Source organism: Cetorhinus maximus, chromosome 6, assembly GCF_964194155.1.
Source record: "Cetorhinus maximus chromosome 6, sCetMax3.hap1.1, whole genome shotgun sequence".
NCBI classification, from domain to species: Eukaryota; Metazoa; Chordata; class Chondrichthyes; order Lamniformes; family Cetorhinidae; genus Cetorhinus; species Cetorhinus maximus.
Window position 1 is genome coordinate 75,472,284 of NC_135884.1, and position 24,373 is coordinate 75,496,656.

General features: G+C 44.8%; 1 protein-coding gene across 3 annotated transcripts in view; it reads left to right on the forward strand.

The window, feature by feature from the left end:
- cacna2d2a (calcium channel, voltage-dependent, alpha 2/delta subunit 2a) overlaps window positions 1–24,373 on the forward strand; it is a 991,061-nt gene that overhangs the window by 676,569 nt on the left and 290,119 nt on the right. For all 3 annotated transcript variants that reach the window (XM_078543862.1, XM_078543864.1, XM_078543863.1), the window contains one exon: window positions 10,311–10,469. In XM_078543862.1, the coding sequence (XP_078399988.1) occupies window positions 10,311–10,469 (159 nt within the window). The remainder of the gene's footprint in view (window positions 1–10,310; window positions 10,470–24,373) is intronic.

The following is a 24,373-nucleotide window of genomic DNA, read 5'->3' on the forward strand; positions in this document are numbered from 1 at the left end:
CCCCCACCCTGCCACATCAGAGCAGCTATATCACAAAGCATCAACCACTAACTAAAAGTAAAGAAAAGTAAGGCTCTTTTTTGAGGTGGGGGAAGGTATCAACGAGTATGTGCACAGACACAGCTTCAAGCCCTGTTCCTCACACTTTCTAATCTTACTAGTGAGCCTATCAGCAGCTAATGAAGGGAGAAACTGGCCTGTCATTGGATGAGTAGCAAGCAGTGGGAAGTTTTCAAGATAAGTTACGGGGCCTGGAGCAGGAAGAGATTCGGGGGCCAGGAGTGGGAGCGGGGGTCCCAGAGCAGGGCCAGGGGGTTCGGAGGCCCAGAGCATAGCCTGGGGGCCCAGAGCGGGAGCTGGCCTAGGAGACCTGGAGCAGGGCCAGGTTGTCCAGAGCGGAAACAGGACCCGGAGAGAGAGAGCGGGTCCCATTGGAATGAATGAGTATGAGTGTGAGAGAGAGTGTGTGTTAGAGAATGTGTATGTGAGTGCACGTGTGTGCGAGAAGGCGCATGTGAGAAGGGTGTGTGTTTGTGAGCCTGTGTGTGTGTGAGAAGTCTGTGTGAGTAACCTGGCCATGCTCAACAAACAGGAACCACAGAATGTCCACAGTGCCTGGTCTGTCCTTAAATCTACCATAATCAGCATCTGCAAGGATACTCGTGGTTTCTCCACCAGGAAACAGCAAGACTTTTCAGTCACCTCAGGACCCACAACCCCAGAGTGGAAGAAAGTCATCCTTGGTCCCGAGGGAAGGGGTGTGTGTGTGTGAAAGAGAGAGGGGTGTGTGCGTGAGACAGTGAGAGGAGAGTGTGCACACGTGTGTATGAGAGAGAGAGAAAGAGAGTGTGTGTGTGTGTATATGTATAAGTCTGGCAATCGCTCACGCTCATCCCCATACACCAACACATGCTCTCACAGTGGGCGAGATTGAGTGAGTGAGACTGGGAGTGAGCCAGACACACACACTCACCTTCTCATGCTCAAATGTTTATCTTTCATTTTGTTCAACAAATTGTTTATTTTCATACCTCAGTTTTTTTTAAAATTCATGTTTAATGTTCGAAACCTTATCTTTCTCTACACTGTCCCCATTAAATCCTCCCAGGGCAGGTACAGCACGGGGTTAGATACAGAGTAAAGCTCCCTCTACACTGTCCCCATCAAGCACTCCCAGGACATGTACAACACGAGGTTAGATACAGATTAAAGCTCCCTCTACACTGTCCCATCAAACACTCCCAGGGCAGATAGACCACAGGTTAGATACGAAGTAAAACTCCCTCTACGCTGCCTCATCAGACTCTCCAGGGCAGGTACAGCATGGGGTAAGATACAAAGTTCCCTCTACACTGTCCCCATAAAACATTCCCAGGACATGTACAGCACGAATTAGATACGGAGTAAAACTCCCTCCACACTGTCCCTATCAAACACTCCCAGGACAGGTGCAACACAGGGTTGGATACAAAGTAAAGCTCCCTCTACACTGTCCCATCAAACACTCCCAGGGCAGGTACAGCACGGGGTTAGATATAGAGTAAAGGCCCCTCTACACTGTCCCCATCAAACACCCCCAGGAAAGGTACAGCATGGGGTTAGGTACAGTGTAAAGCTCCCTCTACACTGGCAAGTATCAGGCCATAACTAATCATTACTGCAGGTTCCCCTACAGCTGATGCACAGCCCTATATGCACCTCAGATGCTAAGAAGACAATAAAATGGTCATAACTAGGTGGGTGTGCCACAGGTGAGTCCTCCTCACTTGTGAGGAGGACTTTGGTGCCTTTGTTAGCCAAATTCGACGCTTAGGTCGAGGCTGAGTAAACTAGCCAGTTTTCTTCTTATTATGCTTGGACACATGCAAAGCCAAGGCAGCATTTGATTCAGTATGGCAGTAAGGAGCCCTATAGTAAAATGCAAATCTTGAAGGGAATTGGGGAAAAGATTTTCTATTGACAGGAGTAATACCTAGCACAAAGGAAGAAGACCTGGACAACATCCAGGTTTTGGCTGATAAGCAGCAAGTAACATTCACGCCTCACAAGTGCCAGGCAATCACCATCTGCAACAAGAGAATAAAAACAGAATTACCTGGAAAAACTCAGCAGGTCTGGCAGCATCGGTGGAGAAGAAAAGAGTCGATGTTTTGGGTCCACACGACTGTTCTGTTGAAGGGTCGTGTGGACCCGAAACGTCGACCCTTTTCTTCTCCACCAATGCTGCCAGACCTGCTGAGTTTTTCCAGGTAATTCTGTTTTTGTTTTGGATTTCCAGCATTCGCAGTAGTTTTTTGTTTTTATTTTTGCAACAAGAGAATGTCTATCAAAACTCAGCCAGGCAGTGAAGTAAGGAACACTGAATTGAAGTCCTTTTTCACTTATTAGCTTTTATTTGCAGAGAGACAAATTGCATACCAAGCACCTCCAACAACACAGTCCTGTTTTAGCCTGTTCCTATGAGCCCCCAATTAATACCCTGAATACAATTAAGATCCAATGAATGTACAGTTAACACTAGCCACCTCCCATTGACATTAAACATCCTTGTCATTGAATCCCCCATCATCAACACCTTGGTGTCACCATTGACCAGAAGATTAACTGGACCAGCCACATAAATGCTGTGGCAGACCAAAGACTGGGAATTAAAATATGAACATAAGAAATAGGAGCAGTAGTAGGCCATTTGGCCCTTTGAGTCTGCTGTGCCATTTAATAAGACCATGACTGATCGGATTGTGGCCTCAAGTCTACTTTCCTGCCTGGAAACCCTTGACTCCCTTGTAGATTAAAAATCTACAGATTAAAAATCTGTCGAACACAGCCTTGGATTCTGCAGTGAGTATCCCACTTCCAGACTCCCCAAAATCTCTTTCCATCACCTACAAAGCACAAGTCAGGAGTGTGATGGAATACTTCCCACTGTCCTGGATGAGTGCAGCTCCCACAACACTCAAGAAGCTTGACACCATCCAGGAGAAAGCAGCCCACTTGATCAGCAAACCATCTACCACCTTAAACATTCACTACCTCCACCACCAATGCACAGTGACAGCAATGACTGCAGCAACTTGCCAAAGCTTCTTCAACAGCATCTCCCAAACCTGTGACCTCTACCACCAGGTTTTATGGGCTCCTACACCTGTACAATGAGACTTGGCTGGGCCACCAAACCTACAGGATGCGTTTATCCCACTAGATGTCAATCCAGAATTCCAAGCCAGGACTGGCTGGAGTGGAGTTCGAATCCTGCACCATCAAACCCAGGCAGGAATGCTGCACTGAGTCAAAGGCTTGTTCACTGAGGTGAATGAGGGCACTTGATTAAAAAAGAAGTTGAATAGCAGGACAGGATGAAGATAGGAATCTGTAGATACTTATCTCACTCCTGAGAAAACAATAAGTCAAAGAGAATTTAATCTGCTTTGAGTTTCATCATCACTCAGCAATAAACCAATGTTTATGATGTAGCCAGTTTCCATTCTATCTGATAATCTGGGAGCATGTCCTTGTTGGAATGTGTCTTCATTCAGGAGCAGATTGCTGATAGCATAGCTAGTATAGTGTGGTGTCCCTGTAAAAATGTTTGCCATCTTTCCTGTACAAATACCCATTGATTAGAACAGGGATGATTTTTTTTATTATTCTTTCATGGGATGTGAGCATTGCTGGTTAGGCCAGCATTTGTTGCCCATCCTTAATTGCCCTTGAGAAGGTGAGATTGAGCCACCTTTATGAACCTGTTTGGGTAGGTAAACCAATTAATTAGATGTAATTCCTAGTAGATGTTGGACTTCAAGTTTAACAAGCGATGGATTTTAGTCAAAGAGCTTGCATTAAAAAGCTGTCCCAAAGTCTATGTGTGACAGCCGTAGAATTGGTGAGAGGCATTACATTTTGTAATGTTCCCCTCCTAGGCATCACCAATCAACCTGTAAGCTATCAGCAGATGAGCTTGTCTGCTTCCTCCCCTTCTCATCAGCAACTCTGCCATCCGCAGCAGATGGGCCTGAGGATTGCTTCAGCTCAGCATCATCATACCATTGGCTGCACTTCAATCGCCAGTTAATTGAGGTGAAAGATCAATGTTTCACAGTAAAGATATTTTCCCACTGTGAGCTTGAAGTTACTGCCTTCATTTCCTATAATCTTGGAGAGCAAAGGGATCATTATCTCAAACAGACAAATATCTTTACTCAGATAAACGAATTGGAGAACTGCAGAGGCCAAAGATGAAGCCAAGCCAATACCGCTCTGATAATCCATACTAGCTCCAGTAGGAGGGCGCACTGCCTCGATTATAAACACAGAATTCAGAAAGCACAATTATTTCTAAGTATTTATAAGATATCTGTGTTTGGGGAATGGTTTTGTGAGTGTGTCAAACTTCAGTGTGTGGGAAAGGTTTTTGTGAATGGAATTTAATGTCCTTCCCATGGTAAGCTTATTGGCGGAGGGTGTTTAATCAGGCGAGAGGGTGGGGCCCCCGCCACCATCTCGCCTCCACGCCAATTAAGTTTGTTTTATGACAGGCGGGGGGGGTCTCACCATCTGGGGAACACACATACCTGGAATGCTCATAGAAACACTCCCCACACACACTGATATGAACAGACATCCTTCAGAGATATTTATGTGGATTGTTGCAGAAATGCCCGTTGATGGACTTCCTGCCCCCTCATCATTTGAAGCCCTTAAGTGGGCAATTAATGCGCATTTAATGGCCTCATCCCGCCACCGCTTGTATAACCCAAAGACAGGCAGAGGTCTCACCATGTGGGGAGCACAGATATCTGAAGTGCTCATAGAAACACCCTCCACATACAGATAACTGATATGAACAGACTTCCTTCAGAGATCTTTATGTGGTCATTAACTGCTGAGATCTTATATAACATAACGTTGCCTGCAGGCTCCTGGGTGAAACAGTGGTGGAATCATTCAAAGGCACTCAGTGCCTGATCGAGGGTCACAGCATCGGGAAGGAATGCTCCACCGGATACACCGTCCCTGGCCCTTGCTGCCAAAACCCCTACCACTGTGACCCTCACCCTATGACTCTTGTCCTGCTATCACACACCTGTGGCCTGGGATCCACCAACAATATTAGGCCTTGGTCGAGTGTCACACCGGCAGCAACCATAGCCACCCAGGTGGTGCTGCCGTTCAATAGATCTGCCTCTGATTGGCCAGCAGCTCTCGGCGAGTGGGACTTCTGTCACTGCAGTCCTTGATCTCAGTTAAATGCCTAAGTGCCACTAAATTCAGTGGGCCTTCCCCAAAAGAGACAATGTGGGATACTCGCCAGCTCTTCAGGAGGTGGGCGAGACTCTCATCACCTCAATTAAATGCCACCCAGTGAGTGTGTTAGATATTGATCTGTGGGGAGAGTATCAGAGAGTGTGTCAGATATCAGTGAGTGGAGAGAGTTTCAGATAGTGTGTCAGATATTGATCTGTGGGGAGAGTATCAGAGAGTGTGTCAGATATCAGTGAGTGGGGAGAGTTTCAGAGAGTGTGTCAGATATTGATCTGTGGGGAGAGTATCAGAGAGTGTGTCAGATATCAGTGAGTGGGGAGAGTTTCAGAGAGTGTGTCAGATATTGATGTGTGGGGAGAGTTTCAGAGAGTGTCACAGATATCAGTGAGTGGGGAGAGTTTCTGAGAGTGTGTCAGTTATCGGTGTTTGGGAAGAGTTTCAGAGAGTGTCACAGATATTGGTTCATGGGGAGTGTTTGTGAGAGTGTCACAGATATCAGTAAGTGGGGAGAATTTCAGAGAGTGTGTCAGATATCAGTTGCTAGGGAGAATTTCAGAGCATGTGTCAAATAGCGGTGAGTGGGGAGAGTTTCAGAAAGTGTGTCAGATATCGGTGAGTGGGGAGAGTTTCAGAGAGTGTGTCAGATATTGGTGAGTTGAGAGGGTTTCAGAGAATATGTCAGATATCAGTGAGTGCGGAGAATTTCGGAGTGTGTGTCAGATATCGGCTTGTGAGAGAGTTTCTGTGGCCCCGTTTTTTACCATGACACAGAGCCTGGCATTTCCCATCTTTGTGGGACAGGATTGGAGTTGGTACAGGGTTCGCACTTATGCAATTGGCCATTTAAATCACCAGCTACCTCCACTGAAGTGGGATTTTGGAAAAACAGGAGTGTGCAATCCGTAGGGTGCAGATGGAACAGGTAAGATGAGGTCTGAACTTGGTGGATTCATTTGGATAGCCAGGGTACGTACCCCTTTGGAGAGGTACGTTACCCCTTTGGATAGGGTCCCTGGACACCTTTGGGAGAGGTAAGGCACCCTTTTAGAGAGGTAAGACACCCTTTGGGATTGTTAAAAGTGAACATGATGATGCACTTCTTACGTTCAAAAGCAGTGGAACTGTCAATCTGTAAAAGAGCTCTCCAACTCTCCAGGAACTGTCCAGCTGTCAAGGAAATGTTAAGGAGTTGTTCTGCTGTCAAGGAGCTGTCCAGGAATTGTCCATCTGTTGAGGAACTGTCCAACTGGCCAGGAACTGCCCAGCTATCAAGGAACTGTCCAGCTATCAGAGAAATGTCAGTGAATTGCCCCAGCAGTCAAGGAGCTGTCGAGGAACTGTTCAGCTCTCCAGAAAATGTCCCAGCTATCAAGAAAATGTCCAGTTGTCAAGGAAATGTCAAGAACTGTCCAGCTATCAGGGAACTGTCCAGCTATCAAGGAACTGTCCAGCTGTCAAGAAAAAGTTAAGGAGCTGTACAGCTGTCAAATCTGTCAAAGATATCCAGAAAATGTCAAATCTGTCAAGGCACTGTTCAAGAATACCAGGTGAGTTGGCATGGAAGGTGTAAGGGCAAAGGGTGGAGGTATGGGTTGGCATGAGTTGGCACAAAATTGGCATGGGGGTATAAGGGCCATGAGGGGTGGGTAGAGTGTAACTAAGTCAGCATAGTGGTGTGTGGTCCATGCAGGTGGGTGAAGGCAAGGGTTGGCATAGTTTGGCATGGATGGGGCATAGGGAGTGTGCGGGGGTTGTGAGAGCTGGAGGGTATTTTTGTTTTATTATTTTTTACTTATTTCACGGCGCCAGAGCACAGAGGCAGGCCTTGGGCCCAGCTCACCTCCACACCCGGCAGCCTGTGGATTCATTCTGGGGTCGCTCACACCAACTTGTTTTTCAGCCCGCACCCATAACCAAAAATCTGCGCCTGTAAGTGTGTCAGATATCAGTGTAGGAAGCGTTTCTGTGAGTGTGTCAGATATTGGTGTGTGGGGAGTGTTTATCTGAGTGTGTCAGATATTGGTGTGTGGGAAGTGTTTATTTGAGTGTGTCAGATATCGGTGTGTGGGGAGTGGTTCTGTGAGTGTGTCAGATATAAGTGTGTGGGGAGTGTTTCTGTGAGTGTGTCAGATATAGGTGTGTGGGGAGTGTTTCTATGAATGTGTCAGATATAGGTGTGTGGGGAGTGTTTCTGTGAGTGTGTCAGATATAGGTGTGTGGGGAGTGTTTCTGTGAGTGTGTCAGATATAGGTGTGTGGGGAGTGTTTCTGTGAGTGTGTCAGATATAGGTGTGTGGGGAGTGTTTCTGTGTGTGTCAGATATAGGTGTGTGGGGAGTGTTTCTGTGAGTGTGTCAGATATAGGTGTGTGGGGAGTGTTTCTGTGAGTGTGTCAGATATAGGTGTGTGGGGCTGGTTCCTGTGAATTTGTGTGATGACCTTTGACCCAAAATCAGAACAGTAAAGATAATGTGTAGTTTCTTTGAAATGTCTGTGGAATCTGTAATTGTTTTTAGGAATGTTTGAAAATGACTGAAAAGTTTCTATCAATTATAAAGCGATCAATCGTAATTTTCTTGGATAATAAGAAATACTGGGCCATGTGACCAGGCAATCCTTGACCTGGAAGTTGTACCAACAGGAATGAAGTTATGACCAGAAGCCATGTGGCTGGAAAACACAAAGAAGAGCTTCAGACACAGGAGAACTACAAGCAGGGAAGCTGGAGGGTGAAGGTGATCTGCGCACAGATGCAGACACAAAGAGAAAGCAAACAGAGACAGGAAGAGGAACACACCAAATTCTTCTGAAGAAGTTATGATCATGTGATCTTATGAGAAGAAGCAAATCACTCTCAGGAAAAGGACAGATTTCCTGTTTGGCAAAAGAGACAAGAGCTCTTGGAGTGCGACCTGCCTAAAGAGATCTAAAACCTGGAAAGCTGTGTGTATAGCTGGAAAACTGTGTGAATAGCTGGGAGACGCTACTGGGTGTCTTCCAAGAAGTAGCCAAACTGTAAACAGGGGTGTTGTTGGTTGATCAATTGAAAAGGAGCTCTGGAGAGCTACACCATCAGGACTGTCATGAACTAAGTGAGAGACAGTTTGGTAGAAATATGCCTTGCTGATGATAAACGTGCCTGTGAAACTTGAAGGTGAAAGCTGTGTCAGGTAGGACACCTGAACTATCTGCGTGAATAAAGAACAGCATATTGTGGAACTGTGTAGCTACATAGTGCCACATTTGTGTAGGGAGGATTGGATGCTTGAAGTTGTGTAAGATGTATCTTTGTTGTATTGACTTGTATTTAAAGTCAAACTTACCTTTTTATTGTTTGCCTGTTAATTCATGTTTAAATTGCACTGGTTCTGATTAGTGTTAAAAGTAAAAGTAACAAAAAGTGAACTCTTGGTGGTAATTTCATCATTTGGATGTCATTCAGTAAATTTGGTTATTTTAGTTTATGGTTCCCTAATTCATATCAAGTCCAGTTAATCCGTCACTCCGTGCTCACTAATCTACAGTGATTCCCAGTTAAACAACTCTTCAATTTTAAAATTCTAACCCTTGTTTTCAAATCCCTCCATGGCCTCATCCTTCTCTATCTCTATAATCTCCTCCAGCCCCACAACCCACCAAGATATCATTGCTCCTCTAATTCTGGCCTCTTGAGCATCCCAGAATTTAATCGCTCCACCATTGGTAGTAGTGCTTTCAGCTGCCTAGGTCCTAAGCTCTAAAATTCTCTCCCTGAACATTTCTGCCTCTCTAATTTGCTTTACCTCTTAAAAATGCTCCTTAAAACCTACATTTCATCTGCCCAAAAAACTTCTTATGTGGCTCAGTGTCAAACTTTGATTGCTGACACTCTTGTGAAGTATCTTGAAAAGTGCCTTTGAAATTGAGCCTTCAGAAGGCTCATACAGACTCGAAATGTTAACTTTATTTCTCTCTCCACAGATGCTGCTAGATCTGCTGATTTTTTTCAGAATTTTCTGTTTTTATTTCATATTAATGTTGGGAAGTGTGTGTACTTGGGTCTCGCATTGGCTTTTTAAATTCATTCTTTGGATGCGGCTATCGCTGGCTCGGCCAACATTTGTTGCCTATCCCGAATTGCCCTTGAGAAGGTGGTGGTGCGTGCCTTCTTGAACCGATGCAGCCTGTTTGGTGTCTCCCGTTGGGAGATGTGAGTACTACTGTCTCACTTAGGTGGTTGTGACTATTAGGGCTGGATTTTTGAAGGCTGGTGGCGGTGAGACCTGAGGCAAAAAAGCTTAGAATTTCTTGCTGTCGGTCAACATGTCGGTTTGCCAGTGAAGTCCCAGCACTGAATGGTTTTCCAAAAGCAAGTAGTGGGTAGCCAATAAAGGCATCTAAGGGACCTTTTCTGTGCTGTAGATCTCTATGACTCTATGACCTCGGCTCTCCTGCACCAATTTCTAGTCGGCAGGTGGGCCCCTGTGGTGGCTGAAACAGAGCCAGTGAGAGGAGGTGGCTTCTCGGCAGCAGACTGGGCATGTTGTGGGGGAGGGCAGTACTCCAGTTGGCTTTCTAAACCATCTGTAGTTGTGACTTCTAAATGACCATAGTTGCAGCTGCTGTCCACACTATAGAGGGGATCTCCCTCCACAATGGGGGGTCTGGTGCCATGGATGTTTTAATTTTTAATATTTTTGAACATGCTGCATCTTGAGGCATCCACCTTGAGGCATCATCTCTCTCCCTTACATGCATTTTCAGGGAATTATACAAAAGAAAATTGTTTTGTTGATTGGTTGCAATTGGTCATTGGCCACTTGACTATTTTGCATTTAGACTAGTCTATGATTGGTTGATAAGTGGCTTTCCTGGTTTGTCAGTGGCCTGTGATTGGTTGATAAATGGCTAGCTGGTTTGATATTGGCTTGTGATTGGTTGATAACTGGCCTCCTGGTTTGTCATTGTCCTATGATTGGTTGATAAATGGCCAGCTGGTTTGATATTGGCCTGCATTGCAACACTTGATTTGTGCTGTTACTTGACCGGCTTGTCTTTTTCTCTTTTGCAGTTCAATGATGAAGCCAATCCTGTGGCTTGTTTCAAGCAGCTGGTCCAAGCCAATGTACGGAACAAGAAGGTTCTAAAAGATGCCGTGCAGGAGATGATTGCCCAGGGAGTCACAGATTACAAATCAGGATTCAATTATGCCTTTGACCAGCTACTCAACGTAAGCACAATGAAACAAGACAGAAAATGCTGGAAAAACTCAGCAGGTCTGGCAGCATCTGTGGAGAGAGAAACAGAGTTAATGCTTCGAGTCCGTATGACTCTTCTTCAGAGCTGAAGAGTAGTGGAAATGCGATGAAATGTATTCTGTTGAAGGGGGGTGGAGCAGGAGGAGCTGGATAGAAGGCCAGCGATAGGCGGGACAAAGGAGGGATTGACAAAGATGTCATGAACTAAAGGACAAAGGGAGTGTTAATGGTAGTGGTAAGGGCTAAAAAAAAGGTGCTGATTGTGGCATAAAGCTAAGAAAGCAGAATGTGACAATAGCAGAACAAGGGCGGTGGTGGGGAAAAAAATAGGATAGAAAATGGGATTAAAAGGGAGACAAAACCACGGATAAATGAATGAAAATAAAAATAAGTGGATAAAAAATAAAAATGAATGTGGAAAAATATTCATTTTTATTTTTTATCCACATGTTTATTTTTTTAATTCATTTATTTGTGGTTTTATCCCCCCATCCCATTTTCTATCCTATTTTTTCACCACCACCACCCCAACCCCCCTCCCCCACACTCCATTCCCTACAGGGCTATCTCTTACTTGTTCCATGTTGTTCTTTCACACAATACTATCCTTGTTGTGCTATTATCACATTCTGCTTTCTTACCTTTATGCCACTATCAGCATCTTTTTTTAGCACTAATCACTACCATTAACACTCCCCTTGTCCTTATGTTCATGACATCTTTGTCAATCCCTCCTTTGTCCCCACCTATCGCTGGCCTTCTATCCAGCTCCACCTGCTCCACCCCCCTTAAACAGTATACATTTCATCACATTTCCACTTCTCTTCAGCTCTGAAGAAGGGTCATATGGACTCAAAACTTTAATTCTGTTTCTCTCTCCACAGATGCTGCCAGACCTGCTGAGTTTTTCCAGCATCCACAGTATTTTGATTTTATCTTAGTAAGCACAATGAAACCTACCAATCACCCTGAGAATGGCCAGCTGATACTTTTTTAACTCACTGACTTGATTACGGGAGGAAAGCGTTATCCTCCTTTAATCTTGAATTGTCAACTCGTTAATGGTTGGTTTTAGAGTAGTGATTAGTATTTAGCAGAAGAAAGAGGTGTTGATCTGGGCCCTGCTGCAGTGCTTCACCATCTGCATCCCCTGCTTCCTCCATGTACATTCCAACTGAGCATATTAATTTAGCTCTTCTACTTTTCTGAGTCAGTTCTCCTGTTGTTGCCATGAGTAATAAGATTCCAAATAAGAATAGAAACTGATTTTTTTCTTTATTCTTTCATGCAATGTGGTTGACACTGGCAAGACCAGCATTTTTGCCCACCTCTAATTGCCCTTGAACTGAGCGGCTTGCTAGGCCATTTCAGAGGGCAGTCAGCATTATGAAACTAGCTTTCAATTCCACATTTATTTATTGAATTTAAATCCCACCAGCTGCCAAGATGGGATTTGAATCCATGACCGTAGGGCATTAGCCTGGACCTCTGGATTACTAAGCCACTGACAAACTGTGAAGAAAATGCAATTCAACATTATCAGAAATGTTTGTAAATCTAGGGGTAGGCATTTGTCTGGACGATGGTACAAAATAGGCGATGCTGGATTAGTCACCCATTCTACGCAGCCCCCGATATTCAGTTCCCTTGCCTATAACGTGTGGCTGATCCAATAGTGCCTGTTCTGTGCCATGTTCCAAGGCCAATTTCTGCCCCGATCTCTTAAAATAGAGTACTTAGTAGAGACATGCCAATTGGTTAAAGTGTGGTGTCGACTGGTTTTGTTCCCGAGGTAATGGTATCATCTGCAGTGAGCATGAGCAAGTGTTGGGATAGGGAGTATGCAGGCTATCTTTCACTCCCAAGGACCGAGATTCTTGGCTGGACTGCTGGTCCAAATTTTAACCATGAGAATTTGAACAGTCCCTGACCAAGCCTAGTTGGTCCAAAACATCAAGATGTTCATAATTTGATGCTAATCAAATGCCATGACACTAGAAGTAAAAGAGATCAAAAAAGATGTGATAATATTTAAGATAGTTAGGTGGGGGGAGGGGAATAACTGATAAACTAATCAAACTTAGAGAGGATAATACCTCTGGCCTGGAAAGATTGTATAAGCAGTCAAAAAATAGATATTAGAGACATTATTAACATTTTTAAAATGAACAAATAGTGAATAGTACCAAGTACAGCACCTGATGTGATTCTTGTATTTAAAAAGGGTGTTCGTAGGAAGAACACAGAGAGGCAATATAAAATAAAGGGTACAATTCTAAAGGGAGTGCAGGAGCAGAGGGACCTGAGTGTAAATATGCATAAATCATTGAAGGTGGCAGGACAAGTTGATGGCACGGTTAATAAAGCACACAGTATCCTGGGCTTTATTAATAAAGGCATAGAGTACAAGAACATGGAGGTTATGTTGAACTTGCATAAAACACTGGTTCAGCCTTAATCAGAGTATAGTTTCCAGTTTTGGGTGCCACACCTCAGGAGGAATGTGAAGGCATCAGAGGAAATGCAGAAAGGATTCACAAGAATGGTTCCAGGAATGAGAAACTTCAGTCATGAAGATAAATTGGAGAAGCTGGGACTGTTTTCCTTGGAGAAGGGAAGTTAAGAGTAGATTTGATAGACATATTCAAAACCATGAGGGGTCTGGACAGAGGAGATAGGGAGAAATTGTTCTGATAGGTGGAAGGATCGAGCACCATAGGACACTGATTTGAGGCAATTTCAAAGGAAGCAATGGCAACATGAGGAAAAACTTTCATGCAGTGAGTGGTTAGGATCTGGAATGTGCTGCCTTGAGTGTGTGGTTGTGGCAAGTTCAATCAAGGAATTCAAGAGGGAGTTGGATTGTTATCTGAAAAGGAAGAATGTGCAGGGTTATGGGGAGAATGCGAGGAAGTGGCACTAGATAAATTGCGCCTTCGGAGAGCCACTACAAGCATGATGGGCTGAATGGCCTCCTGTGCTGTAACCATTCTGTGATTCTGAGACAAATCTAGGGAATGTCGTCTTCGGCTGCTCCATGATTTGAGGATGATGTCTACTCGGGGTCATGTGTTTCTGCCATGGGTCTTCATGTGACTGAACAGGTTGATTCCCAACCCACAGATCTTCACACACGTAGAGCAGGATGCCCCACAAGGTTGTAGGATCCAGAGTGCAGAATTTGCTTCCTTTTCTTTCCTTCTCTGCTGCTGCTCTGCCTCATCATTAAGACGTTGTGACTCAAAGTGTGATGCAGCTTGATGGACAAGTTGGCGCCATTCTGAATGATTGGTAGCAAACTTCTTCCAGTCATTAAGGTCAATGCCTTTGTAGCATTTCCTTTGCCCTCCTCTAACGTTGACATTTGAGAATTGAGAAAACAAGACCTGGTGGAGGAAATACTTTTTGGTTGCTCAGACATTGTGTCCAGCCCATTGAAATTGATTTTGCAGGAGTTTTGCCTGAATGCTACTGGAGCTGGCTTCAAGAAAGACACTAGCATTTGTTCGACAGCACAGGAGTGTGGTGATGACAATGGCTTTGTACACTAGGGGCAGAATTTTGCCCTTGGCGTGCGGGGGCAGTCAGGGGCAGTCGGGATGCTGACCATGATCAGGCCCGGAAGGCAATTTCACGCTGACCGGCCAATTAAGGCCTGCTCAGCGTGAAACACAAGCAGCAGCGCTGAGTGCCGCCTTTCCAGAGGGGGTGGGGGGAGGGGGGGGAGCGGTGGGGGTGCAGAGCACGGACTGGAGAGGAGGACGAGCTGGGCAAGTGCGGCCTTCGCGCATGCACACGAGTGCATGCTACATAATCCCCCTGAGGCAGAGAGCTGCCCCTCAGGGAGATGAAGATGTATGAAAAATATAATTACAAAAGTAAAAATGTAATGAAATGTCCCCTTGTGACTCTGTCACATGAACAGCGACATGTTATTGATGAAATAATAAATTTTTAATTTGATTTTTATTTGCTTTTGGAAACTCAATCCTGCCTGTGGATGAGGTTTCCAAAAAAGTGCAAAGGCCGCTTGGCTTTTTCGCCTGCCCACCAAACATGGGATGGGCAGCAAAATATTTCTTTTAATTACCTTTTTAATGGCCTTAATAGGCCTTCTTGTTGGCGGGCGCGCTGCCAACTCCTGCAGCGCGCGCCTGCCCGCCGAGCTAAAAGCTTTACCCCAGGACTTTTGTTGAATTGTGTAGGTCTTGAGCTGTTGGAATGCTGCCTTCTTGACTTGCAACCTTGGGTTGTCTGTCAGGCAATGAAGGCTGCTCGTTTTTGTTCCAGGAGTTCACATATTTCAGCATTCCTTTCAGTTGGAATAGCCCTGGCGACAACGATGCTTGAACCCATTCATCTGAGCACAGGAGTCAGGTATAGCTGACTTTATTCGAACAAGTTGATGATCTGTCCAGTTGGCGTCAGTCCCCTCCATGGGTGGAGTGATACAGGTATCACTTAGGTCTTTGCCCCAAACAATGGCATAATCCAGGAGGTGCCGCCAGTGCTTTGATCTAGGATGCCTCCATATGTTTTTTTTTTAAATTTGTCCTTCTGGTGGAAGAGGGTATTTGTTGTATTCAGGCAATGCTGAGCATACTTTGTAAGCGGGAGGACATCTTTTGCGTTTCTCCCAGTTGTTCCACTCCAGACATTGGAGCCACAACAAACCCTGGCATTAAAGTCCCCCAGAAGAATGATCTTTTCTTCTTTTGGAATGGCAGTGAGGACTTCAAGGCCAGAGTAGAACTTCTCTTTAACATCTTCATCGGAATCAAGGGTCAGGGCATAAGCGCTGATGACAGTGGCTTATTGGTTACGACTGATCTGTAGGTGAAGTATCATGAGTCTTTTATTTATACAATTGAGGAATTCTGGCAGTGCTTTCAAGATCCTCTTCTGGATGGCAAAACCAATTCCGTGGACATGAGGCTCGCTCTCAGCCTTGCCTTTCTAGTAGAAGGTGTATCCCCCACTTGTTCCTTCAGTTGTCCCTCCCTAGGAAGATGGATCTCACTGAGGGTGACATGGTGGCGAAGTGGTAATGTCGCTGGAGTGGTAATCTAGAGACCCAGCCATTAGCTCTGGGGACATGTGTTCAAATCCCACCATGGCAGCTGATGGAATTTAAATTCAATTAATAAATCTGGAATATAAAGCTAGCCTCAGTAATGGTGACCATGAAACCCATTGTAAAAACCCATCTGGTTCATTAATGGCTTTTAGGAAAGAAAATCTGCCATCCTTACCTGGTCTGGTATCTGGTGACTCTAAACCCACAGCAATTTAATTGATTCTTAACTGTACTCTGAAATGACCTGGCAAGGTCAGTTCAAAGGCAGTTAGGGATGGGCAACCAATGCTGGCCTTACCCAGCCTTGAAGTCCTTACTGGATGCCCACATCCCAGAATAAAGAAAAAAATCAATTTGGAGTCATGATACCAGGGAACGTATAGACAATTAGCTGAATGTCAGTGGTAGAAAAGATAATGGGATGATAGGATAAAGATAAGTGAAAGATGTAATAGAAAACCATCTAGAAACTAAGGATATAGTAAAGAGTAGTCAGCATGGTTATCAGAAGGGAAGGTCATGTTTCATCAATCTTTGAAAAAGAAACAGAAAGAATAGACAAGTAATGCAGTAGATGAATAAAATAGGATTTTCAAAAGATTTCAACAAGTTATCGCAAGGTAGACTCAAGATTAAGGTCAGAGTATGTGGACAAACAAACAACTGGATAGCAAGCTGGCTACAAAACAGAAAATAGAGAGGAGAGGTGAATGGTAGTTGCTCAGATTTCCAAAAGGCAGGAAGCAATGCTGCACAAGGATCATGCTTTATCTGAAACAAAAACAGAATTACCTGGAAAAACTCAGCAGGTCTGGCAGCATTGGTGGAGAAGAAATCAGTTAACGTTTCGAGCCTTCACGACCCTTCGGCAGAACTGAAGCATAGTTAGGAGAAAGGAGAAATATAAGCTGGTTTAAGGTTGGGGGGCAGGGGGAGAGAGAAGTTGAGGGTGTGGTGATTGTGGAGATAAGCAAGCAGTGATAGGAGCAGATAATCAAAAGATGTCACAGACAAAAGGATCAAAGAGGTGTTGAAGGTGGTGATATTTGTCTAAGAAAAGTGCTAATTAAGAATGGAAGACAGGACACTCAAAGTACAGCTCTAGTGGGGGTGGGGTTGCATATTGAATTCAACAACTTTAGATCTTAAACTCCCCCTCCCCCCCATCCCCACCCCGTTTCTCCCCCCTCCCCCTTTTTTTTCAATAATTTATATAGATTCTTCTTTCCCCACCTATTTCCATTATTTTTAAATCTAAAACTAAAACCTTGTTAGTCTTTCCACCCCACCCCCACTAGAGCTGTACTTTGAGTGTCCTGTCTTCCATTCTTAATTAGCACTTTTCTTAGACAAATATCATCACCTTCAACACTTCTTTGATCCTTTTGTCTGTGACATCTTTTGATTTTCTGCTCCTATCACTGCTTGCTTATCTCCACAATCACCACACCCTCAACTTCTCTCTCCCCCCGACCCCCCACCTTAAACCAGCTTATATTTCTCCTTTCTCCTAACTATGCTTCAGTTCTGCCGAAGGGTCGTGAAGGCTTGAAACGTTAACTGATTTCTTCTCCACCGATGCTGCCAGACCTGCTGAGTTTTTCCAGGTAATTCTGTTTTTGTTTTGGATTTCCAGCATCCGCAGTAGCTTTTAGCTTTTTGTTTTTATCTCATGCTTTATCTGCTCTGGAAGTGTTTGATGAGACACTAGAAGATTTACTGTGTGTCTAACCCCATGCTGTACACGTCATGGGAGTGTTCTTAGGACAGTGTGCAGAGGGAACTTCACTCAGTATCTTAGCCAAGCTGTGCCTACCCAGGGAGCATCTGCTGGTACAGAATAGAGCGAGATTTACTCTGTATCTAACTCGTGCCGTACCTACCATGGGAGCGTTTGATGGAACAGAGGGAGCTTTACTCTGTACCTAACCCCATGCTGTATCTGTCCTGGGAATGTTTGATGGGGACAGTGTAGAGGGAACTTTACTCTGTACCTAACCCCATGCTGTACCTGTCCTGGGAGTGTTTGATGGGGACAATGTAGAGGGAGATTTACTCTGTACCTAACCCCGTGCTGTACCTGCTATGGGGGTGTTTGATGGAGACAGTACAGGGGGAGCTTTACTCTGCGTCTAACCCTATGCTGTACTTTTCTTATTCACTTACGGGATGTGGACTTTGCTGGCTAGGCCAGCATTTATTGCCCATCCCTAATTGCCTTTGAGAAGCTGGTGGTGAGCTGCCTTCTTGAACCGTTGCAGACATGTGGTGCAGGCACACCCACAGTGCTATTAGGAAGGGATTTCCAGGATTTTGACCCAGAGACAGTGAAGTGGCTTGGAGTTGAACGTCCAGGTGGTGGCGTTCCCATTCATCTGCTGCCCTTGTCCTTCTAGATGATAGTTGTTGTGGGTTTGGAAGGTGCTGCCTAAGGAGCCTTGATGAGTTTCTGCAGTGCACCTTGTAGATGGTACACACTGCTGCCACTGTTAGTCAGTGGTGGACAGAGTGAATGTTTGTGGATGGGGTGCCAATCAAGCAGGCTGCTTTGTCCTGGATGGTGTCAAGCTTCTTGAGTGTTGTTGGAACTGCACTCATCCAGGCAAGTGGAGAGTATTCCATTACACTCCTGACTTGTGCCTTGTAGATGGTGGACAGACTTTGGGGAGTCAGTAGGTGAGTTACTCGCCACAGGATTCCCACCCTCTGACCTGCTGTTGTAGCCACAGTATTTATATGGCTAGTCCAGTTCAGTTTCTGGTCAATGGTAACCCCCAAGATGTTGATGGTGGGGGATCCAGCGAGGTAATGCCATTGAATGTCAAGGGGCAGTGATTAGATTCTTGTTGGAGATGGTCATTGGGTAGCACTTGCGTGGTGCGAATGTTACTTGCCACTTGTTAGCCAAAGCCTGGATATTGTCCAGGTCTTGCTGCATTTGGACATGGACTGCTTCAGTATCTGAGGAGTTGCAAATGGTGCTGAACATTGTGCAATCATTGGCGAACATCCCCAATGACCTTATGACAGAAGGAAAGTCATTGACGAAGCAGCTGAAGATTGTTGGGCCTAGGACACTACTCTGAGGAACTCCTGCAATGATGTCCTGGAACTGAGCTGATTGACCTCCAACAACCACAACCATCTTCCTTTGTGCTAGGTATGACTCCAAACAGCGGAGAGTTTTCCCTGTGATTCCCATTGACTCCAGTTTTTCTAGGGCTCCTTGATGCCACACTCGGTCAAATACTGCCTTGATGTCAAGGGTAGTCACTCTCACCTCACCTCTGGAGTTCAGCTCTTTTGTTCATGTTTGAACCAAGGATGTAATGAGGTCAGGAGCTGAGTGGCCCTGACGGAAATCAAACTGACTGTCATTTAGCAGGTTATTGCTAAGCAAGTGTCGCTTGATAGCACTGTTGATGACACCTTCCATCATTTATGATCAAGAGTAGACTGATGGAGTGGTAATTGGCAGGGTTGGATTTGTCCTGCTTTCTGTGTACAGGGAATACCTAGGCAATTTTCCACATTGCCAGGTATACATATCAGTGTTGTAGCTGTACTGGAACAGCTTGGCTAGGGGCACAGCAAGTTCTGGAGCACAAGTCTTCAGTACTACTGTTAGAATATTGTCAGGTTCCATAGCCTTTGCAGTATCCAGTGCCTTCAGCCATTTCTTGATATCACGTGGAATGAATCGAATTGACTGAAGACTGGCATCTGTGATGTTGGGAACCTTTAGAGGAGGCTGAAATGGATCATCCACTCGGTACTTCTGGCTGAAGGTTGTATCAAATGCTTCAGCCTTATCTTTCGCACTGATATGCTGGGCTCCTCCATCATTGAGGATGGGGATATTTGTGGAATCCCTTCCTCCAGTTATTTGTTTGATTGTACACCACCATTCACGACTGGATGTGGCAGGACTACAGAGGCTTAGATCTGATCTGTTGGTTGTGGAATCGCTTAGCTCTGTCTATCACTTGCTGCTTATGCTGTTTAGTATGCAAGTTGCCCTGTGTTATAGCTTCGCCAGGTTGACACTTCTTCATTTTTAGGTATGCCTGGTGCTGCTCCTGACATGCCCTCCTGCACTCTTCATTGAACTAGGTTGACCCTGGCTTGATGTTAATGGTAATGTGGGGAATATGCTGGGCCATGATTGTGTTTGAGTACAATTCTGCTGCTACTGATGGTCCACAGCGCCTAATGGATGCCCAGTCTTGAGTTGCTAGATCTGTTTGAAATTTATCCCATTTAGCATGGCGATAATGGCACACAACATGATGGAGGGTATCCTCAATGTGAATACGGGGCTTCTTCTCCACAAGGACTGTGTGGTGGTCACCCCTACCGATACTGTCATGGACAGATGCATCTGCGGCAGGCAGGTTGGTGAGGATGAGGTCAAGTATGTTTTTCCCTCTTGTTGGTTCCCTCACCACCTGCCACAGACCCATGTCTTGTGTCCTTTAGGATTCGGCCAGTTCGATCAGTAGTGGTGCTACCGAGGCACTCTTGGTGATGGACATTGAAATCCCCCACGCAGAGTACATTCTGTGCCCTTGCCACCTTCAGTGCTTCCTCCAGGTGGTGTTCAACATGCAGAAGTACTGATTCATCAGCTGAGGGAGGGCAGTATGTGGTAATTCGCAGGAGGTTTCCTTGTCCATGTTTGACCTCATGCCATGAGACTTCATGGGGGCCAGAGTCAATTTTGTGAACTCCCAGGGCAACTCCCTCCCGACTGTATGTCACTCTCTGTTGGGACAGGACATACCCTGGGATGGTGATGGTGGTGTCTGGGACATTATCTGTAAGATATGATTCCATGACTATGATTATGTCAAGCTGTTGCTTGACTAGTCTGTGAGACAGCTCTCCCAATTTTGGTACATATCCCAGATGTTTATAAGGAGAACTTTGCAGAGTTGACAGGAATGGGTTTGCCATTGTTTCCGGTGCCTAGGTCGATGCTGGGTGGTCCATCCTGTCTTTTTAGTGGTTTGATACAACTGAGCGGCTTGCTAGGCCATTTCCCAAGGCTTTTAAGAATCAACCACATTGCTGTGGGCCTGGAGTCACATGTAGGCCAGACTAGGTAAGGACGGCAGGTTTCCTTCCCTAAAGGGCATTAGTGAACTAGATGGGTTTTTATGACAATTGACAATGGTTTTGTGGTCATCATTCGACTTTTAATTCCAGACTTTTATTGAATTCAAATTCCACCATCTGCCATGGTGGTATTCAAACCCAGGTCTTCAGAGCATTATCCTGTGTCTCTAGATCACTAGTCCAGCAACAATACCACTTGGTGAGGAAAAAATGATAAAATTCACAAAGCTTGGTTACAACATGCCGACTTCAGGGCTCATTAGAGAGAGATTAGCTGCGTGCATATATCCTGCTCACCAATGCTCTGTACAGATGCAGCAAGACTCCCCTACTTTTATACTCCACCCATCTTGCAATAAAGGCCAACATTCCATTTGCCTTCCTAATTACTTGCTGTACCCGTATTTTTTTTTGTCTGTCAATCACTATCTCAGGCAGGCTGTTCAATATCACAGGATCACAGGCGGTCGATCAATATCACAGGGGGTCAGTCATTATCCAGGGTGTCAATCAAAATCATAAAATCATAAGATCATTGCTGATCTGATTGTGGCCTTAACTCCACTCTCCTGCCTGGTCCGCATAACCCTTGATTCCCTTGTCAATCAAAAATCTGTCCAACTCAGCCTTTAATATATTCCATAATCCAGCCTCCACTGCTCTGGGGAAGAGAATTCCAAACACTGACAACTCATCAAGAGAAGAAATTCCTCCTCATCTCCATCTTATCTTTAAACTGCGCCCTCATTCTAGATTCCCCCATGAGAGGAAACATCACCCCAGCATCAACCCTGTCAAGCCCGATCAGAAACTTATGTGTCAACAGGATCAATTCTCATTCTTCTGAACCCCAATGAGTTTAGGTCTAACCTGCTCAACCTTTCCTTATAAGACAAACCCCTTCACCCCAGGAATCAACCTAGTGAACCTTCTCTGAACTGCCTCCAATGCATGTATATCCCTCTTAAGTAAGGAGACTAGAATTGTACACAGTACTCTAGGTGCAATCTCACCAATGCTCTGTACAGATGTAGCAAGACTTCCCTACTTTTATACTCCATCCATCTTGCAATAAGGGCCAACATTCCATTTGCCTTCCTAATTACTTGCTGTACCCGTAATTTTTTTGTGTGATTCATGTACCAGGAGAGCCAGATCCTTCTATACTGCAACATTCTGCAATCTCTCTCCATTTAAATGTTCTGCTTTTCTATTCTTCCTGCCAAAATGGACAACTTAACGTTTTCCCACATTACACTCCACCTGCTGAATTTTTACCCACTCATTTAACCTATCTATATCCCTTTGCAGACTCTTTCTATCATCTTCATAACTTTCTTTCCTGCCTACCTTTGTATCATCAGCAAATTTGGCTATGATACACTTGGTCCTTTCATCTAAGTCATGAATGTAGATCGTAAATAGTTGAGGCCCCAGTACTGATCCCTGTGGCACTCCACTAGTTACAGTTTGCTGATCTGAAAATGACCCATTTACCCCTACTCTCCTTTTCCTGTTAGTCAATTCTCTATCCATGCTAATTTATCACCCCCAACACCATGAGCTCTTATCTTGTGTAGTAACCTTTCATGTGGCGGCTTATCGAATGTCTTTTATAAATCCAAATACACTACATCCACTGGTTCCCCTTATCCATCTTGCTTATTATATTCTCAAAGAACTTTAATAACTTTGTCAAACATGATTTCCCCTTCACAAAACCATGCTGATTCTGCCTGATTGTATTATGATTTTCTAAATGTCCTGCTGGAGGTCTTGTGGTGCAGTTGGTGGTGCCCCTGCCTCTGAGCCGGGAGCTTTGGGTTCAAATCCCACACCAGGACTTGATATCTAAGGAAGATGCGTTCACATCGCACCCAAACAGGTTGAGTATCAACTTGTAAATTCTTCCAATGTAGGCCAGTGTCAGGTGGTAAGAGCAGGAGGGATTCCTGGTCAACCACACGATGGAAAGAATTTGAAGCCTCTACCATCACTATCCATAGCTCCAGACTACAACATGTACATTATGCATATAAAAGTGCCTGGTGCCACAGCAACCTGGACGTCCAGTGTGAACCAGATGCCAACAGCACGTGGTTCAATCCGCATTCTGGCTAAGCTGGATTCAGGATCTGTCTCTTCCTATCTGTGGTGGAGGTCGTGACACTGTGGATCGAATTGGATCTGCCTTTGAGCAGAGAACTGAAGAAGAAGAAATGCCCTGCTACTACCGCCTCAATAATAAATTCTAGCATTTTCCCAATGGCAGATATTAGACTAACTGGCCTATAGTTTCCTGCTTTCTGTCTCACAGGAGATTGGTCATTATCTCAGGGGGTCGATCAATACCACAGAGAGGGCGGGGTCGGTCAATATTACTGGGGCTCAAGCATTATCACAGGGATCAATCAGTTTCACATAGGTTGATCAATATCACAGGGTCAATCTATATCACTGGGGGTCAATCATTATCACAGGGGATCTATCAATATGACAGGGCCGATCATTATCACACGGGATCTATCAATAAATATCACAGGTTTGATCATTATCACGGGGCTGATCAATATCACAGAGTTGATCAATATCACAAAGGGTCAATCAGTATCACCAGCAGGTAATCATGAAACATGAGAAAGGGTGAACCGGCATCAAAGTAGAAGACTGGGAAGAGGTGCAAACCATTAAATTTTATGTGCCATTTTAAGATAAGAAACTGAATAACATAATACTATATCAAACTAGATATGCACAGGATGCTGGTGCATCACCAAATGTACTCCTTTTACTGACCCTGGTTAGGTTACTAAACTGCTTCCAGTGCTGCATCTAAACCTGAGGCGCAGTGCTCCTCTGCTCACACCCTCAATTACCTCCAACCTCACCTTCTTGGTGACAGCAACAGTTTCCCTTCTCCCATTGTTAGGGAAAAGTATGCCCCTCCTGCTCCTGACTGGACCCTGCAGTAAGTCAAGGAAAGCGTCATTAACTTTGAGTGCCGCCCCCAGTCATCCTGAATCCATCTTAAATACCCCTTCACATCACCTTGTGGGGAGACAGTGATGTAATGGCATAATGGTAATGTCACTAGTAATCCAGGGCCCAAGCTAATACTCTTGGGACACAGGTTCAAATCCCACCATGGCAGCTGGTGGAATTTAAATTCAATTAATAAATCTGGAATTGAAAGCTAGACTCAGTAATGGTGACTATGAAACTATCATTAATTAGTGTAAAAACCCATCTGGTTCACTAATGTCCTTTAGGGAAGGAAATCCTTACCTGATCTGGCTGACATATGATTCCAGATCCACCTTAATGTGGTTGACTCTTAATTGCCCTCTGAAATGGCCCAACAAGCCACTCAGTTCAAGGCAATTAGGAATGGGCAACAAGTGCTGACCTTGCCAGTGATGCCCATATCCCATGAAAGAATTTTTAAAAACTGCCCCAAATTCCATATTTGCATTGCCCCTTTAAATCGTTGACTTAAGATCAGATTGTGTGGGTGAGCATCATGCCCACTGCGAGACCCTGGAGATCCAAAAGCTGGAATGAAATTGTCATAATCAACTTGAAACTGGAAATTTCATCCTACTCCATTTTCTTTCACTTTCCACGTACGTAACTCCCCCTCTCCCCATTCAATCCCACCCCTCCCCAGGTGAAAACTCACCT